At 46.2% G+C, this 16,354-nt stretch overlaps 1 protein-coding gene across 1 annotated transcript; it reads left to right on the top strand.

The window, feature by feature from the left end:
• Positions 1–1,371: 1,371 nt before the first annotated feature.
• LOC147959996 (uncharacterized) lies at positions 1,372–15,901 on the top strand. The gene is made up of 4 exons (XM_087533084.1): positions 1,372–1,593; positions 11,053–11,550; positions 13,049–13,126; positions 14,353–15,901. Exons 1-4 carry the CDS (start codon positions 1,372–1,374, stop codon positions 14,464–14,466), a joined length of 912 nt encoding a protein of 303 aa, XP_087389210.1. The 3' UTR covers positions 14,467–15,901.
• Positions 15,902–16,354: the final 453 nt, after the last annotated feature.

The raw sequence follows: 16,354 nt of genomic DNA, 5'->3' as shown, positions 1-16,354 counted from the left end.
CGAACGCCGACCAGGGCCAGGCCCACCTCTTTCCTAGGTGGTCTGAACCTGCCCTGTCGCTCCGCCTCAAAGATCCACTCGTGGGTGCTCCTACGAGCCGACCCATCTTTAATCACCACATGTATCATGTATAAAGTATATAGAATATACCCGTGGTCACCTCCCGAGTGATCACGGCCCGATAGTATAGCATGGCAGACGGACAGGAATGTAGGGCCACTGATGATAAACTAGCATCCTATACTAAGCATTAGGATTGCAGGTAAAGGTAACAACCGTAGTAGCAAGGACAGGCTATGCATCAGGATAGGATTAACGGGAAGCAGTAACATGCTACACTACTCTAATGCAAGCAGTATAGAGAAGAGTAGGTGATATCTGGTGATCAAAGGGGGGGCTTGCCTGGTTGCTCTGGCAAGAGAGAGGGGTCGTCAACTCCGTAGTCGTACTGGGTAGCAGCGGCGTCGGTCTCGGTGTCTAGCGGAAGAAGAGGGGGGAAAACAATAAATATTTAAGCAAGCATATGCATAGTGATGCATGACATGACAAGTAACGGCGTTAGAGGTGCCCTAACGCGGTAGTAGGTGATACCGGTGGAGGGGGATAACATCCGGGAAAGTATCCCCGGTGTTTCGCGTTTTCGGGCAGAGGAGCCGGAGGGGGAAAGTTACGTGTTCGATAGGTTAAGGGGTGTGGAGGACGAACGGGCTGCGTATCCGGGTTCGTCTCGTCGTTCTGAGCAACTTTGATGTACAAAGTTTTTACATCCGATCTACGATTTATTTTATATTAATTTCCAAAGTTTTTAATTCATTTTTAGAATTAACAGAATTAATTTAATTTAAAATTGCCATTATGATGTCAGCATGAGGTCAGCGTGATGTCATCAGTCAACCAGTTAGTTGACTTAGTCAAACTGACAGGCAGGTCCCACATGTCATTGGTTGAATACTAATTATCTGTTAAGTTTTAATTAGCAGGTTTAATTAGAGTTAATTAGTTAACTAAATAGGGTTAGTTAAGTTAATTACTTCACTAATTAATTAATTAATTATTAATTAATTTTATTAAGTCATTTTTTATTTCCTTTTTCTTTTCTTCTCTTTTTTTAACGTTCTGGGGCCGGGCCCCACATGTCTGTGGCCCATCGGGGCCTAGAGGGCGCGGGCGAGCGGGTGCGGGCGCTCGCCCGAACGGGGCGCGGGCAAGGCCGTGGCCGGCGATGGCCACCGGAGCGGCGGCGCGACACCGGCAAGGGGAAGCAGGGGCGAGGCCAGGTGCAGTGGTGGCCGGCGGAGAGGCGGGGCCGCAAGGGCCACCGCAGGCGCGGCGGGCGCTAGGGAGGCGCAGCGGCAGCAGCGGTGCGCGGCCATGGCGGGGCTCGCGCGGTCGCGGTCGAGGGATAGGGGAGAGGGAGGGGGTTTGCTCACTTCGGAGAGTAAGGTCTGGGCAACGGGGCGCGGGGAGCGACTCGGGGAGGAGGACGAGGAGGTCCGGCATGGGAAGGAGATCCGGCGAGGTCGACGAGGCGACGGCGATTTGGGGAAGACGGTGAGGGGCTCCGGCGACGCGGTCCTCGTGCGGCGGGGCGAGGTAGCTCCGGGCGAGGTCCCGCGTCAGCGTGGTCGTGGACGGGTGCCGGGGTGCCGATAGGGTAACAGGAGGGGGCCGGCTCTGCGAGGGGGGATGACGACGACGTGGAGGCGGCGCTGGGGCGATGGGATGGGGGGGTTGCCCTGATCCAGATCAGGGAAGGGCGAGAGGGAGGAGTGGGAGAGAAAGGGGGCGACGTGGGGTGGGGGTTAGGGTTTCAGGGGGATAAGGTGGAGTGGGAGGGTCCGGCCGGGCCAGTGGGCTGGTCTGGCGGCCCATCGGCATGTCGGGCCGAGGCCCAGATGGGGGTTTCCTTCCGTCTTTTTTTTGTTTACCTTTTGTCTTTTCTTTTTATTTATTCTTTTCTGTTTTAATTCATTTAAAAGCATCTAGGCTTTTTATAAAAATGCGTTTACTTCACCATAATTACCGATGCAATAATAGACATAGCCCAAACATTTTATTTTTAATATTTGAAAACTTTTATTGTCGACTTTAAATTTAAGTTAGAATTTGACGCGGTTTCGAATTATCCCGAGATTAGTAACAGTAACCGCAGATGTCACGGCATCATTAGGAGAGTTTTACTGTAGCCAAATTATCCGGGCGTTACACTTGAATTGCCCCGAATGGTTGAAAAGAATTCTCACAATCGGAAACAATTATGAGCTGATGGCATCAAGCTAGAACCATGAATCTTGAGAGAACGAGTAAGATTTGGAGGAAAAACTCTTCTTCGGTCTTCAAAATCCAAGAATGACGACGAGAAACACCACCATGAATTGTTGAGATACTCCGGGATGACGAATAGAAATGTTGAGCCAACGGTGAAAAGAATTTGACAGATCTTGGAGAAATACATATGACTGATGATAATTCATTCTTACGTCAAACTTGAAGAGGAATTTGAGAATAACTCTGGAAAAAGAAGAGTTAGGTAAGATCCTGGGAAAAGACTTGTGGATTAGAGCCCCCTCAAAAGATACCCCGTTGAAGAGATTGCTTGAAAAGAGAGATTGCACCGGTTGAATTAAATGGCTTGAATGAGATAACAATCTCGAAATAGCTTGAACGGATTAGGAGTGAAAGCACGAATCTTCTGAGATATCTTCAGCACTCCGGAACAAATGAATAGCGAGAGGTGAATAAATTAGAAAGTCTTCGATAATAACTTCCAACATGGAAAGCATGTGAATCAATGAAAAAGATATGATCAACACCGAAAGCTTGATTTGAACCCACCAGAGAAGAAAACGAGTGAAGAGTGACGAACTTGAAGCTCCGTTAGTATCTTCTTGAGAATCACCGGATAAGAACATTGATGGAAAGGAATGGAGAGACTTCCCATCAATAAAAGGATACTTGAATAAGAAATATGAGTCCTCAAAGAAACCAAAGGGTGGGAGGGCGGGAAAACAAAGGCAACTTGGGACGGATGAAACAAATACCGTTGAGAAAAACTTAGAATTAATCTTGCGGATGTTGAAAATGATCGGATCCACTTGAAGAGAAACACGCCGGTTGAAAAGGATTGACAAGACAATCTCGATTATCATGAAGGATTGGTATTCACATAGGAGTATGAGAACACCGCTTAGGAAAAGGTATGGAATCAACACTTGACTTCGAAGCAACTCGAATACTACCACTGAAAAACAGAACAAAGATTGGCTTGCAAAATAAACCAGAAACAAACATATGATAGATCCCATATCGTATCATGTGTCTGTTGGAAAGAATTCCTACGTGATACTTGAATTCCCACTTATAAACTCCCGAAACTTTCTGGTTATGCAATCAGGTGTTGGGGATAAAGGGGAAGCATAATATCTCACCCAAAACTAGCAAATCCTACATCCAGCTGTATCCATCCTTCAACACATAACCAAGAAACCTTCGGAAATCATGTACCTCAACCTTCGAAATGTTGGGGAACATAGTAATTTAAAAAAAAATCCCACGCACACGCAAGATCATGGTGATGCATAGCAACGAGAGGGGAGAGTGTTGTCCACATACCCTCATAGACCAAAAGCGGAAGCGTTAGCACAACGCGGTTGATGTAGTCGTACGTCCTCACGATCCGACCGATCAAGTACCGAATGGATGGTACCTCCGAGTTCAGCACACGTTCAGCCTGATGATGTCCCTCGAACTCCGATCTAGCCGAGTGTTGAGGGAGAGTTTCGTCAGCATGACGGCGTGGTGACGATGATGATGTTCTACCGACGCAGGGCTTCGCCTAAGCACCGCTACCGTGTTATCGAGGTGGACTGTGGTGGAGGGGGGCACCGCACACAGCTAAAAGATCAAATCAATTGTTGTGTCTATGGGGTGCCCCTGCCCCCGTATACAAAGGAGCAAGGGGGAGGTGGGGCCGGCCAGGAGGAGGCGCGCCAGGAGGAGTCCTACTCCCACCGGGAGTAGGACTCCCTCCCTTCCTTGTTGGATTAGGAGAAGGGGGGAAAGAGGAGGGAGAGAGGAAGGAAAGGGGGGGTGCTGCCCCCCTCTCCATGTCCTATTCGGACTAGAGGGGGAGGGGCGCGCGGCCCTGCCCAAGCCGCCTCTCCTCTTCTCCACTAAGGCCCACTATGGCCCATTAAGCCCCCGGGGGGGTTCCGGTAACCCCTCGGTACTCCGGTAAAATCCCAATTTCACCCGGAACATTTCCGATATCCAAATATAGGCTTCTAATATATCAATCTTCATGTCTCGAACATTTTGAGACTCCTCGTCATGTCCGTGATCACATCCGGGACTCCGAACAACCTTCGGTACATCAAAACTCATAAACTCATAATATAACCGCCATAGAAACTTTAACCGTGCGAACCCTACTGGTTCAAGAACTATGTAGACATGACCGAGACACGTCTCCGGTCAATAACCAATAGCGGAACCTGGATGCTCATATTGGCTCCCACATATTCTACGAAGATCGTTATCGGTTAGACCGCATAACAACATACGTTGTTCCCTTTGTCATCGGTATGTTACTTGCCCGAGATTCGATCATCGGTATCTCAATACCTAGTTCAATCTCGTTACCGACAAGTCTCTTTACTCGTTCCGTAATACATCATCCTGCAACTAACTCATTAGTTGCAATGCTTGCAAGGCTTAAGTGATGTGCTTTACCGAGTGGGCCCAGAGATACCTCTCCGACAATCGGAGTGACAAATCCTAATCTCGAAATATGCCAACCCAACAAATACCTTCAGAGATACCTGTAGAGCACCTTTATAATCACCCAGTTACGTTGTGACGTTTGGTAGCACACAAAGTGTTCCTCTGGTAAATGGGAGTTGCATAATCTCATAGTCATAGGAACATGTATAAGTCATGAAGAAAGCAATAGCACTGACATACTAAACAACCGAGTGCTAAGCTAACGGAATGGGTCAAGTCAATCACATCATTCTCCTAATGATGGGATCCCGTTAATCAAATGAAAACTCATGTCTATGGCTAGGAAACATAACCATCTTTGATCAACGAGCTAGTCAAGTAGAGGCATACTAGTGACATTCGGTTTGTCTATGTATTCACACAAGTATTATGTTTCCGGTTAATACAACTATAGCATGAATAATAAACATTTATCATGATATAAGGAAATAAATAATAATTTTATTATTGCCTCTAGGGCATATTTCCTTCAGTCTCCCACTTGCACTAGAGTCAATAATCTAGATTACACAGTAATGATTCTAACACCCATGGAGTCTTGGTGCTGATCATGTTTTGCACGTGGAAGAGGCTTAGTCAACGGGTCTGCAACATTCAGATTCGTATGTATCTTGCAAATTTCTATGTCTCCCACCTGGACTAGATCCCGGATGGAATTGAAGCGTCTCTTGATGTGTTTGGTTCTCTTGTGAAATCTGGATTCCTTCGCCAAGGCAATTGCTCCAGTATTGTCACAAAAGATTTTCATTGGACCCCATGCACTAGGTATGACACCTAGATCAGATATGAACTCCTTCACCCAGACTCCTTCATTTGCTGCTTCTGAAGTAGCTATGTACTCCGCTTCACACGTAGATCCCGCCACGACGCTTTGTTTAGAACTGCACCAACTGACAGCTCCACCGTTCAATGTAAACACGTATACGGTTTGCGATTTAGAATCGTCCGGATCAGTGTCAAAGCTTGCATTAACGTAACCATTTACAATGAGCTCTTTGTCACCTCCATAAACGAGAAACATATCCTTAGTCCTTTTCAGGTATTTTAGGATGTTCTTGACCGCTGTCTAGTGATCCACTCCTGGATTACTTTGGTACCTCCCTGCTAGACTTATAGCAAGGCACACATCAGGTCTGGTACACAGCATTGCATACATGATAGAGCCTATGGCTGAAGCATAGGGAACATCTTTCATCTTCTCTCTATCTTCTGCAGTGGTCGGGCATTGAGTCTTACTCAACTTCACACCTTGTAACACAGGCAAGAACCCTTTCTTTGCTTGATCCATTTTGAACTTCTTCAAAACTTTGTCAAGGTATGTGCTTTGTGAAAGTCCAATTAAGCGTCTTGATCTATCTCTATAGATCTTGATGCCCAATATATAAGCAGCCTCACCGAGGTCTTTCATTGAAAAATTCTTATTCAAGTATCCCTTTATGCTATCCAGAAATTCTATATCATTTCCAATTAGCAATATGTCATCCACATATAATATCAGAAATGCTACAGAGCTCCCACTCACTTTCTTGTAAATACAGGCTTCTCCAAAAGTCTATACAAAACCAAATGCTTTGATCACACTATCAAAGCGTTTATTCCAACTCCGAGAGGCTTGCACTAGTCCATAAATGGATCGCTAGAGCTTGCACACTTTGTTAGCTCCCTTTGGATCGACAAAACCTTCCGGTTGCATCATATAGAACTCTTCTTCCAGAAATCCATTCAGGAATGCAGTTTTTACATCCATTTGCCAAATTTCATAATCATAAAATGCGGCAATTGCTAACATGATTCGGACAGACTTAAGCATCGCTACGGGTGAGAAGGTCTCATCGTAGTCAATCCCTTGAACTTGTCGAAAACCTTTCGCAACAAGTCGAGCTTTATAGACAGTAATATTACCGTCAGCGTCAGTCTTCTTCTTGAAGATCCATTTATTCTCAATGGTTTGCCGATCAACGGGCAAGTCAACCAAAGTCCACACTTTGTTCTCATACATGGATCCCATCTCAGATTTCGTGGCCTCAAGCCATTTTGCGGAATCTGGGCTCACCATCGCTTCTTCATAGTTCGTAGGTTCGTCATGGTCTAGTAACATAACCTCCAGAACAGGATTACCGTACCACTCTGGTGTGGATCTTACTCTGGTTGACCTATGAGGTTCAGTAACAACTTGATCTGAAGTTCCATGATCATCACCATTAACTTCCTCACTAATTGGTATAGACGTCACAGGAACCGGTTTCTGTGATGAACTACTTTCCAATAAGGGAGCAGGTATGATTACCTCATCAAGTTCTACTTTCCTCCCACTCACTTCTTTCGAGAGAAACTCCTTCTCTAGAAAGGATCCATTCTTAGCAACGAATGTCTTGCCTTCAGATCTGTGATAGAAGGTGTACCCAACAGTCTCCTTTGGGTATCCTATGAAGACACATTTCTCCGATTTGGGTTCGAGCTTATCAGGTTGAAGCTTTTTCACATAAGCCTCGCATCCCCAAACTTTAAGAAACGACAACTTTGGTTTCTTGCCAAACCATAGTTTATAAGGCGTCGTCTCAACGGATTTCGATGGTGCCCTATTTAACATGAATGCGGTCGTCTCTAAAGCATAACCCCAAAATGATAGCTGTAAATCAGTAAGAGACATCATAGATCGCACCATATCTAGTAAAGTACGACTACGACGTTCGGACACACCATTACGCTGTGGTGTTCCGGGTGGCGTGACTTGTGAAACTATTCCGCATTGTTTCAAATGTAGACCAAACTCGTAACTCAAATATTGTCCTCCACGATCAGATCGTAGAAACTTTATTTTCTTGTTACGATGATTTTCAAGTTCACTCTGAAAGTCTTCGAACTTTCCAAATGTTTCAGACTTATGTTTCATTAAGTAGATATACCCATATCTGCTTAAATCATCTATGAAGGTGAGAAAATAACGATACCCGCCGCGAGCCTCAATATTCATTGGTCCACATACATCAGTATGTATGATCTCCAATAAATCAGTTGCTCGCTCCATAGTTCCAGAGAATGGCGTTTTAGTCATCTTGCCCATGAGGCACGGTTCGCAAGTACCAAGTGATTCATAATCAAGTGGTTCCAAAAGTCCATCATTATGGAGTTTCTTCATGCGCTTTACACCGATATGACCTAATCGGCAGTACCACAAATAAGTTGCAGTATCATTATCAACTCTTCATCTTTTGGCTTCAACATTATGAATATGTGTATCACTAGTATCGAGATTCATCAAAAATAGACCACTCTTCAAGGGTGCATGACCATAAAAGATATTACTCATATAAATAGAACAACCATTATTCTCTGATTTAAATGAATAACCGTCTCGCATCAAACAAGATCTAGATATAATGTTCATGCTCAACGCCGGCACCAAATAACAATTATTTAGGTCTAATACTAATCCCGAAGGTAGATGTAGAGGTAGCGTACCGACGGAGATCACATCGACTTTGGAACCGTTTCCCACGCGCATCGTCACCTCGTCCTTGGCCAGTGTTCGCTTAATCCGTAGTCCCTGTTTTGAGCTGCAAATATTAGCAACAGAACCAGTATCAAATACCCAGGTGCTACTGCGAGCTCTCGTAAGGTACACATCAATAACATGTATATCACACATACCTTTGTTCACCTTGCCATCCTTCTTATCTGCCAAATACTTGGGGCAGTTCCGCTTCTAGTGACCAGTCTGCTTGCAGTAGAAGCACTCAATCTTAGGCTTAGGTCCAGACTTGGGTTTCTTCTCTTGAGCAGCAACTTGTTTGTTGTTCTTCTTGAAGTTACCCTTCTTCTTCCCTTTGCCCTTTTTCTTGAAACTGGTGGTCTTACTGACCATCAGCACTTGATGTTCCTTCTTGATTTCTACCTCCGCAGCCTTTAGCATTGTGAAGAGCTCGGGAATTGTCTTATCCATCCCTTGCATGTTATAGTTCATCATGAAGCTTTTGTAGCTTGGTGGCAGTGTTTGAAGAATTCTGTCAATGACGCTATCATCTGGAAGATTAACTCCGAGTTGAATCAAGTGATTGCAGTACCCAGACATCTTGAGTATATGCTCACTAACAGAACTATTCCCCTCCATCTTGCAGCTGTAGAACTTATTGGAGACTTCATATCTCTCAATCCAGGCATTCTTTTGAAATATTAACTTCAACTCCTGGAACATCTCATATGCTCCATGACGTTCAGAACGTCGTTGAAGTCCCAGTTCTAAGCCATAAAGCATGGCACATTGAACTATCGACTAGTCATCAGCTTTGCTCTGCCAGACGTTCATAACATCTGGTGTTGCTCCTGCAGCAGGTTTGGCACCTAGCGGTGCTTCTAGGACGTAATTCTTCTATGCAGCAATGAGGATAATCCTCAAGTTACGGACCCAGTCCGTGTAATTGCTACCATCATCTTTTAACTTTGCTTTCTCACGGAACGCATTAAAATTCAACGGAACAACAACACGGGCCATCTATCTACAAACAACATAGACAAGCAAGATACTATCAGGTACTAAGTTCATGATAAATTTAAGTTCAATTAATCATATTACTTAAGAACTCCCACTTAGATAGACATCTCTCTAGTCCTATAAGTGATCACGTGATCCATATCAACTAAACCATAACCGATCATCACATGAAATGGAGTAGCTTTCAATGGTGAATGTCACTATGTTGATCATATCTACTATATGATTCACGCTCAACCTTTCGGTCTCGGTGTTCCGAGGCCATATCTGCATATGCTAGGCTCGTCAAGTTTAACCTGAGTATTCTGCATGTGCAAAGCTGGCTTGCACCCGTTGTAGATGGACGTAGAGCTTATCACACCCAATCATCACGTGGTGTCTGGGCACGACGAACTTTGGCAACGGTGCATACTTAGGGAGAACATTTTTATCTTGAAATTTAGTGAGAGATCATCTTATAATGCTACCGTCAATCAAAGCAAGATAAGATGCATAAAAGATAAACATCACATGCAATCAATATAAGTGATATGATATGGCCATCATCATCTTGTGCTTGTGATCTCCATCTCCGAAGCACCGTCATGATCACCATCGTCACTGGTGCGACACCTTGATCTCCATCGTAGCATCGTTGTCGTCTCACCAATCTTATGCTTCTACGACTATCGCTACTGCTTAGTGATAAAGTAAAGCATTACAGGGCGATTGCATTGCATACAATAAAGCGACAACCATATGGCTCCTGCCAGTTGCCGATAACTCGGTTACAAAACATGATCATCTCATACAATAAAATTTAGCATCATGCTTTGACCATATCACATCACAACATGCCCTGCAAAAACAAGTTAGACGTCCTCTACTTCGTTGTTGCAAGTTTTACGTGGCTGCTATGGGCTGAGCAAGAACCGTTCTTACCTACGCATCAAAACCACAACGATAGTTTGTCAAGTTGGTGTTGTTTTAACCTTCGCAAGGACCGGGCATAGCCACACTCGGTTCAACTAAAGTTGGAGAAACTGACACCCGCCAGCCACCTGTGTGCAAAGCACGTCGGTAGAAGCAGTCTCGCGTAAGCGTACGCGTAATGTCGATCTGGGCCGCTTCATCCAACATTACCGCCGAACCAAAGTATGACATGCTGGTAAGCAGTATGACTTATATCGCCCACAACTCACTTGTGTTCTACTCGTGTGTAACGCCCCAGATATAACTTTCCATATTTGTATCCAACTCTTGCCGTCTCCGACGCTAAGTTATATTTATTTCTTGGGTTCGGGTCTTTGTCTCCGTGTGTTGTTTTCTTTTCCGTGCATCTCTTATCATGTCATCTCGTGCATTGCATTTGCATACATGTTCATCTCATGCATTCGAGCATTTTCTCCATTGTCCGTTTTGCATTCCGGCGCTTCGTTCTCCTCCGGTGGCCATTTCCAGCTTTCTTTCATGTGTGGGGTTCAAACATTTCCGGACTGGACCGAGACTTGTCATGCGGCCTTGGTTTACTACCGGTAGACCGCCTGTCAAGTTTCGTATCATTTGGACTTCGTTTGATACTCCAACGGTTAACCGAGGGACCGAAAAGGCCTCGTGTGTGTTGCAACCCAACACCCCCCAAATTTGGCCCAAAACCCACCAAACTCTGCTCCATGTCCTAGATCATTCGATCACGATCGCGTGGGCGAAAACCGCACCTCATTTGGACTCTCCTAGCTCCACTTATGCCTATTTAAACACCCTCCATTTCGGATCTCGTCTTCCTCCTCGAACCCTAGTTCCAAAAAAAAAACAGTTCCCGCACCGACGGACGTGTCCGCCCCCGGCCGGACAGCGTCCGCCGCCGCCCGCGTCCTCTCCCGCGCTGCCAAGTGGCGCCGCCGCCGCCGGCCCGGGAGAGCCCGCGTACGGCCCCCCCAAGCCCATCCACCGGCTCCTCCGCCGCCCGCGCCCAACCTCCGTCTTCTTCGTCGCCGGCGCCGACCGCCTCCGCCGCACCGCCCTTCGTCGCCGGCGTCGACCCCGCCGCCGTACTCTGGCCCGACGCCGCGCGCCTCCGCCGCCGCACGCCTTGGCGCCGCCCGAGCCGCCCCGGGGAGCCACCGGCCGCCCGCGGTTGCCTCGCCGCCCGGCGACTCCGGCCCGGCCACCGGACCCGGCCGCCGGCCACCGCCTCCTCCCGCCGGCCGCTGTTCTTCTTCTTCCCCGACGAGCTGCTACAGTGCGCGCCGGCGAAGCCTCGGGAACCGTGCAAATCTGGATCTGGAAATATCCCGGTTGAGTTTTATCTCCTAACCCTAATCTTTTATGCCTACTTTGACCTGCCGTAACTTTTCATCCGTAGCTCAGATTTGGACATATGATATATCAAACTCTTCGCCTCGACATGTACATCATTTCGTTCCATTGCATCATTTGCATTTGAGGTCATCTTGTTGCCCAAAATGCTGTTAGAAGGAGGCTTCGTGAGTTAAATTGCAGATCCGTTAGTTCATCATGCACTTTTGTCATTTTTGCCATGTTTAATCCATGCATGATATGCCTGTGCCCCTTTGGGATGAATTGTTAAGCATTTTGTCTTCTTTCCAGAGGTGCCACCCATGCATTTTTAGGATGTGTGTGTTGTCTTGTGCAAGCTTGCGAAGAGAGGTACCTGAGATTGCTGATTTCAGGGACTTAGTGATTTTCACTAAGTCTGGGATATTTTAGTTCGTGATGCTATATGTCCAGCTTGTTTCCTAGTGATCCGTGCCTCTTTTGAGGATGATCAGTAAGGGAGTTTTAATATTTATGTTATGCTCTATCCATCCATGTCTTTGTTTGCATATGTGGAGTGCTCTAGGTTGACTCAATCGAGCTCAACTTTTGCTTCGTTGTTAATCTGGGCAGATCGTCAACTTGTTTGCGATTTTGCCGATGCTACCGTTAGTGTTCCATGCATGCTATGCCTTTGTTCTTGCCATGTGTAGCTAGCATATTGTGTCTTCTTTGTAGATATATGATTGCCTTGCCATGACTTGCACCGTAGTGAGTGCATCGAGCTCGTTTACATGCCTTCGTGAGTTATAATTTCAGCATGTCTCAGTTTTCACTAAGTCTGAAAACTGATTGTGTACGAGCTATGTTCGTGAGCTCGGTAGAGTATTTTGTGAACCCTTTTGGCCCCAGGTCACTTTGGGTGTTTTGTTAAGCTTGTTGAGTAGCTCCATGCCATGTTCTTACTTGTCATGTTCAGGTCATTTATCATGTTGTTTTGCTGCTCTGAAGAGGGCTTCGTGGTCTGAAATTTCAGGCTAGTGTTAATTTCACCAAGTCTGGAATCTGTTTTGCATATTCATTTTTGCCATGCTTGTTTGAACCTCTTAATGGATGAATTTGCCTATGGCTCAGTGCTAGTGTTTTGTTAAGCATCTTGTGTACATCACTGCCATGTATTTTGTTTTCATGTTTGGTGGCTGTAGCATGTTCATTTCGTTGCGTTTAGATGCCTACTTGCTGTAAATCGCAGACCGGTGTCCTATCTTAAAACGCTTGCCATTTCCAAACCGTAACTCCGATTCCAATGATCTTTATATCGTTTTCAAGCGATTTCATCCCCTCTATCCAGTGGCACCCTTGGAATTCCATGTTGAGGCCAGGTTCATGCATTTCCTGTCATATCTTGCATTTTGCATCCCGCATCGCATCCCGCATAGCATGTCATCATTTCATCATATTGCTTGGTCTTGCACGTGGTTGATTGTATCCTTGTTGCTTGTTTGTCTTGTTGGGTAGAGCCGGGAGACGAGTTCGCTACCGAGGAGCCCGTTGAGTTTGCTTGTGAGGATCCAGTCAGCTTTGACAACTGTGCAGGCAAGATGATCATACCCTCGAAATCACTACTATCTTTGCTATGCTAGTTTGCTCGCTCTTGCTATGCCAATGCTATGATGCCTACCTTTTGCTTGTCATCCTCCCAATTGCCATGTTGAACCTTTAACCCACCTTGTCCTAGCAAACCGTTGATTGGCTATGTTACCGCTTTGCTCAGCCCCTCTTATAGCGTTGCTAGTTGCAGCTGAAGATTGGAGGCCGTTCCTTGTTGGCACATTTATTTACTTGTTGGGATGTCACTATATTGCTATGTTATCTTAATGCATCTATATACTTGGTAAAGGGTGGAAGGCTCGGCCTCTCGCCTAGTGTTTTGTTCCACTCTTGCCGCCCTAGTTTCCGTCATATCGGTGTTATGTTCCCGGATTTTGCGTTCCTTACGCGGTTGGGTTATAATGGGAACCCCTTGATATTTCGCCTCGATTAAAGCTTTTCCAGCAATGCCCAACCTTGGTTTTACCATTTGCCACCTAGCCTTTACTTTCCCTTGGGTTCTGCAGACTCAAGGGTCATCTTATTTTAACCCCCCCCCCCGGGCCAGTGCTCCTCTGAGTGTTGGTCCAACCGTCAGCCGCCGGTGGCTACCAGGGGCAACTCTGGGCTGGCCTACCGGAAGTTTGGACAATCTGAGTGTGCCCTGAGAAAGAGATATGTGCAGCTCCTATCGGGATTTGTCGGCACATTCGGGCGGTGTTGCTGGACTTGTTTTAACCTGTCGAATTGTCTTGTTGTACCGGGTTACCGAGTCTGATCGGTGTGTCTCGGGTGGAGGTCTATTCCTTCGTTGACCGTGAGAGCTTGTCATGGGCTAAGTTGGGACTCCCCTGCAGGGATTGAACTTTTGAAAGCCGTGCCCACGGTTATGGGCAGATGGGAATTTGTTAATGTCCGGTTGTAGATAACTTGAACCTTAATTAATTAAAATGAATCAACTGAGTGTGTTGCCGTGATGGCCTCTTCTCGGCGGAGCCCGGGAAGTGGACACGGTGTTGGAGTAATGCTTGCGCAGGTTGTTCCTCTAGATTCTCGCTCGCGCCTTGCCTCCTCTTCTCGCTCTCTTTTGCGTATAAGTTAGCCACCACATATGCTAGTCGCTTGCTGCAGCTCCACATACTTGCCTTATCCTTCCTATAAGCTTAAATAGTCTTGATCGCGTGGGTGTGAGATTGCTGAGTCCCCGTGGCTCACAGATACTACAACTCCAGATGCAGGTCCAGGTGATTCCGCTCCAGGTGACGAGTACGAGCTCAAGTGGGAGTTCGACGAGGACTCTCAGTGTTATTATGTTTCCTTTCCCGACGATCAGTAGTGGTGCCTAGTTGGGGTTATCGAGTCAGGGCCTTGTCGCATGTTGGGGGTCTTTTCTATTTTGGTGCCGTAGTCGGGCCATGAGTGATTTGTATGATGAATGTTATTTATGTACTCTGATGTGACGTGGCGAGTGTAAGCCAACTATGTTATCTTCCCCTTTTTATTATGTATTACATGGGATGTTGTAATGATTGCCTGACTTGCGACATTGCTTTCAATGCGGTTATGTCTCTAAGTCGTGCCTCGACACGTGGGAGCTATAGCCGCATCGAGGGCGTTACAAGTTGGTAATCAGAGCCTTCCCCGACCTTAGGAGCCCCATTGCTTGATCGTTTTTAGAAGGCGAGTTGTGTCTAGAAAAATGTTTTGAGTCACTTAGGAATTATATATCAGAGAGTTAGGAATTCTTTTTACTTCCCAGTCTCCTCATCGCTCTGGTAAGGCATCCTGACGTAGAGTTTTGACTCTTCTCTTCTCAAATTTCACTAAAAAAAATTTTTAGGATCACGCGAGTATCTTGGTTTTGTTCCGATGGTTTTGTGACGAGAACATTGTTCTTGGTGCCTCCTGTCTTTAGGGGTTGTGGCAGTGTCCCGGGGAGTTGAGCTCTGAGGTGTTGTCGTCACAATTTTATCGTTGCAATTCTGGTATACTTGAGATTTGTGCGCGACATCGAAAATCTCTTTTATGCAGTTCGTTGGTGAGATAACCTCGACGCCACCCAGTACTGGGGCGGGAGTTCGGGAGTATCGCCATAACTTGTATAACGGATGCTTTTCGAAGGTTGAGATAGATGGGTTTCCGAAGGCTTCTTGGTTATGTGTTGAAGGATGGATACAGCTGGATGTAGGATTTGCTAGCTTGAGTGAGATATTATGCTCCCCTGTATCCCCAACACCTGATTGCATAATCGGGAAAATTTCGGGAATTTCATAGGTGGGAATTCAAGTAGCCTTAGGATATCTTTCCGACAGATGTATGATATAAAATTGGGGTTCGACGTCTAGTGGTTCGCCTATTCACGGTCGATTTTACAGTGGTCTCGTTGTGTCTTAAAGAGTCCTTGGCTATGCTGACTCGGGGACGCTTCGTATGTCATGTGCACTGCCTTGTACATGATGGTGCTGTACGATCGAGCCCGTGTAGGTCCCACCACGAAAACTTCGGACGAAATTTCTATCATGTATTTGTTCCGGCTTATTCCGCAAGCCAACCCCTGGTTTTATTTTCAGTTGTGGCATTCGTTTTGCTTCGACGTCATATGATGATTCCATCCCTCGTTGTGGTACCCCTTCTACCTGGTTCTTCGTGGCTTCGCAATTTAAGAATATGTGACCACTTCAAGAGAAATGCATTCGTTCATTTTGTTCGGATGTGAAGACTATATGTTGCAATTTTCATTCCGTTGGATTCAGCTTCAAATATTTATCTGTCATGTGCTAATGGTGGTCAACCTCTTCAGGATGGCTCCTCCAACGCGCACGACTCCGAATCCTGATCCGCCACCGCCTCCACCTCCTCAAGAGGCATGGCAAGCTGTGATGGCCGCAACCAATGCAAACACTCAGCTGATCATGCAAATTCTCCAAGAGCGCAATCAAGGCAGTCAAGGGAATCAAGGCAGCAACCAGGGTCACTTTGCTACACTCAACCAGTTCCTTGCTAACGGGCCAAAGACTTTCAGTAATTGTGTTGAGGCAACCGATGCTGACGATTGGCTTGTGGATCTGTGTAAGCATTTCGAGTGCAGCAACGTCAGACCTGAGGACTTTGTGAAATTCGCTTCCTTCCAACTCAAAGATCAGGCTGCAGAGTGGTTCCAGCAGTACAAGGATTCCAGAGGTGGACGTGTTATCACTTGGGATGATTTCCATCAAGATTTCCGCGCTCATCACA

Source organism: Triticum urartu, chromosome 7A, assembly GCF_056163025.1.
Source record: "Triticum urartu cultivar PI428250 chromosome 7A, HENAU_Tu73, whole genome shotgun sequence".
NCBI lineage: Eukaryota > Viridiplantae > Streptophyta > Magnoliopsida > Poales > Poaceae > Triticum > Triticum urartu.
This window is presented reverse-complemented; position numbering and strand designations above follow the sequence as displayed.

Bases quoted from the DNA above. Each gene is read 5' to 3' on its own strand.
- LOC147959996 (XM_087533084.1), top strand. From the start codon at position 1,372: ATGGCGGGGCTCGCGCGGTCGCGGTCGAGGGATAGGGGAGAGGGAGGG. The intron at 1,594-11,052 runs GTAGCTCCGGGC...CTCGAACCCTAG, and splicing joins TCCTCGTGCGGCGGGGCGAG to TTCCAAAAAAAAAACAGTTC. The intron at 13,127-14,352 runs GCAAGATGATCA...CTACAACTCCAG, and splicing joins CAGCTTTGACAACTGTGCAG to ATGCAGGTCCAGGTGATTCC.